This window comes from Cyphomyrmex costatus, unplaced genomic scaffold (assembly GCF_001594065.2).
Source record: "Cyphomyrmex costatus isolate MS0001 unplaced genomic scaffold, Ccosl1.0 C2304771, whole genome shotgun sequence".
NCBI lineage: Eukaryota > Metazoa > Arthropoda > Insecta > Hymenoptera > Formicidae > Cyphomyrmex > Cyphomyrmex costatus.
In genome coordinates, this window is record NW_017274656.1 from 1 (window position 1) to 1628 (window position 1628).

General features: G+C 41.0%; 1 protein-coding gene across 1 annotated transcript; it reads right to left on the bottom strand.

Moving 5' to 3' along the window:
* Nucleotides 1-19: 19 nt before the first annotated feature.
* LOC108780673 (RNA-directed DNA polymerase from mobile element jockey-like) lies at nt 20-1208 on the bottom strand (the record flags this gene model as incomplete). Its single annotated transcript, XM_018548495.1, has 1 exon — nt 20-1208. A coding segment is annotated over one exon (1189 nt), but the record flags the coding sequence as incomplete, so codon positions are not given.
* Between the last annotated feature and the right edge of the window lie 420 nt (nt 1209-1628).

Here is a 1628-nt window from a genome sequence, read left to right on the forward strand (position 1 = left end):
TGAACTAGACTCAACAAACCAGCTCAGTTTTCTGTAAAGAATCCGCTCCATAAGCTTGCAGACACATGACATAAGAGAGATAGGTCTGACCGAGCTACTACCAGGTTTGGGAATGAGTACAACTAACGAAGTTTTCCATGAATCCGGAAACACACCCTGAGAAAGAATTTCATTAAAAATGGAAAGTAAGCAACTTTCAAAACCTAGAGGTAACAGTTTTATTATCCTATAACTAATTTGATCCAAGCCAGGAGCGGAGTTACCTCGCGATGACTCGATTGCAATTCGAAGGTCCTCATACGTAAAGGGATCATCCAGCCATGTGCATACATTGGGATTTAGTTCATCCTCCGCCTTCATATCAGCAAGTGTCTGCGACTTGTTATAGAACGAGGAAGAAGGACACAATTTGGAGATGGCCTCACTGACAGCCTGCATGCGTTCCGGCGACGAAAGGTCCGAACATGACGATTTCCTTTTGAAGCTCCTAATTAGGGCCCAAATTTTATTGGTGGGAGTTCTAAAATTAAAACTGCCAACAAGCTTACGCCAGCCCAAGCGCTTCTGTTCCGAGAGAGTCTTAGAGCAATCGACGCGGGCTTTACGAAATTCCGAATATGTGCCTTCCGAAGGCGTCGAGAGAAACCCCTTAATGGCCTCCTTTCTGCGTTGAACCGCCTCTGAGCACAATTCATTCCACCAAGGGGGAGACTCTAATTTAGTAGATTGAACTGAGGATCGCGGGAAGTGTTTTTCCTTTGGAAGAAAGCTCCTGACTGTCTCTAGAATACTTTCCGTAAATTGATTGTAATTATGGATTATGTCATTGTCAGTGTCAGTTAAATCCGGAAGATTTTTGGCTGCAGCACAGAGGGCGTTCTTAAGATCGCAGCATATTTTATCAGAAACAGGTAACTTATAGCAGAATTTACTTTTAAGAAATACCTGAGTACCCACCGTAGTGATTACAGGGAAATGATCGCTACCAAGAGTGTCCGTCATCACCTCGGAATCACAAATAGGCGCCAAATGAGAAGATACCATAACCAAATCCAACACAGAAGTCGAGGTGCCCGTTGTTTTTACAAAGGTAGCCGTTTTCCCTCCAAGTAGAAACAAGTCATTATCATCGATGATTTTACACAAGATCTTACCCGAGGAGGAGCGAAATCCAGATCCCCACGACGGATGATGAGCATTGAAATCTCCTATCAATATAAAATTTTTATAATTAGATAAGTTGCTAAGTAAAGAGTTAAAAAAAGAGACAGGAGTATTAGTACCAGGATGTCTATACATATTGACAACAATTATGGGATCTGAATGAAAACAGTAAATTTTAACCACGAGAAATTCTACCGATGGATGAACTACGTCTTCGAGTTTAATGATATCAAATTTGATCCCCTCTCTAATAATAAAGCATATTCCCCGCTCTCCTGGCTGACTTATATCTTTCCTAACAAAATTATAACCTTTGATGTTAAGGGCATTATTACTCTTGAGTAAAGTTTCCTGAATGCAAAGAACATCATATTCTCTCACGACCGACTGTAATGATGTGAGATTATGCCTAATGCCACAGCAGTTCCACTGAAAAATTTTCAATTGATTGTCAGCCTTTTTAG